This window comes from Sinocyclocheilus anshuiensis, unplaced genomic scaffold, assembly GCF_001515605.1.
Source record: "Sinocyclocheilus anshuiensis isolate Anshui unplaced genomic scaffold, SAMN03320099.WGS_v1.1 scaffold1570, whole genome shotgun sequence".
Taxonomy (NCBI): Eukaryota; Metazoa; Chordata; class Actinopteri; order Cypriniformes; family Cyprinidae; genus Sinocyclocheilus; species Sinocyclocheilus anshuiensis.
This window is the reverse complement of record NW_015546153.1, coordinates 169,259-170,344: the sequence shown is the minus strand read 5'-3', so window position 1 is coordinate 170,344 and position 1,086 is coordinate 169,259. Positions and strand designations below refer to the sequence as shown.

Below are 1,086 nucleotides of genomic sequence, written 5' to 3'. Positions count from 1 at the left end.
TGATTTTCTCAATATTTAGATTTTTTTGCACCCTCAGATTCCAGATTTTCAAATAGTTGTATCTCAGCCAAATATTGTCCTATCCTAACAAAGATTATTCAGCTTTTATATGCATAAATGTCAATTTCACAAAATTTACCCTTATGACTGGTTTTGTGGTCCAGGGTCACACATGTGCTTTCACAACAAAGGAAGAATGCAGAGCTGGAAGTACAAATGTTTTATTTCCAACAAGTGTTTTGGCCATCGCTGGCCTTTTCTTAGAAAAATGACAGAGTGTGAGCAAACGGTGAAGAGATGCATCAAATCAAAGTGAGACCCCAGCGGGCTCTAGGGACACGGGGAGAGGGCCGCCATCAGCAGCTCCATCTTGTACACAAAGTTTCTTCCTTCCATGCGGCCGCAGTGCACCTCCCTGTAAGGGCCCCTCAGGTGCGTCCATCTGGCGTCCTGCACCGCGTCACTCTTGGGCAGCTCTTTGGCTTGATTGCGTGGAAACTGAACCAGCACCTTACAGCCGCTCTCTGGACCGTTGCGCACTGCAGACAGACACGAAACACGGGCTCTGAATATATATAGGGTTTATTTACTGTCACTCAGCTTCATCATGCATCACTGTTGATGGATCTCTGTGAGCTGCAGTGAGGTCAGCTGTAATAAAGCATGTGTAACGCTGGCTCAGACGCACCTGAGATGGCATGTTCTCCACTGGGAGACGCGACCGTGATGGCAGAGGCGTTCCCGATGCTCTCGATGGGGCCGAGGCCCACGTGATTACTGAAGCTCAACACGTGCCAGCCCATGACTTTAGCCAGCTGCTGCACAGCGTGAACCTGATGCTGCGACATCTGCACACACACACACACACACACACACACACACACACACCATTATGAGAGGAATTGTTCAGACAAAAATCAACATTTGCTGTAAATGTACTCACCCTCAGGCCATCTGAGATCAGGATGAGTTTGTTTCTTCATCAGGTTTGTAGAAATGTAGCATTGCATCAGTGTCTCAGCAATGGATGCTCTGCAGTGAATGGGTGCCGTCAGAATGAGAGTCCAAACAGCTGATAAAAACATC

At 47.6% G+C, this 1,086-nt stretch overlaps 1 protein-coding gene across 1 annotated transcript in view; it reads right to left on the bottom strand.

The window, feature by feature from the left end:
• Positions 1–224: 224 nt before the first annotated feature.
• Positions 225–1,086, bottom strand: part of med17 (mediator complex subunit 17) — a 6,863-nt gene continuing 6,001 nt past the window's right edge. The window contains exons 11-12 of the mRNA XM_016503276.1: positions 689–848; positions 225–539 (exon numbers count right to left, since the gene is read on the bottom strand). Of these exons, the coding sequence (XP_016358762.1) occupies positions 331–539; positions 689–848 (369 nt within the window). The 3' untranslated portion in view covers positions 225–330. The remainder of the gene's footprint in view (positions 540–688; positions 849–1,086) is intronic.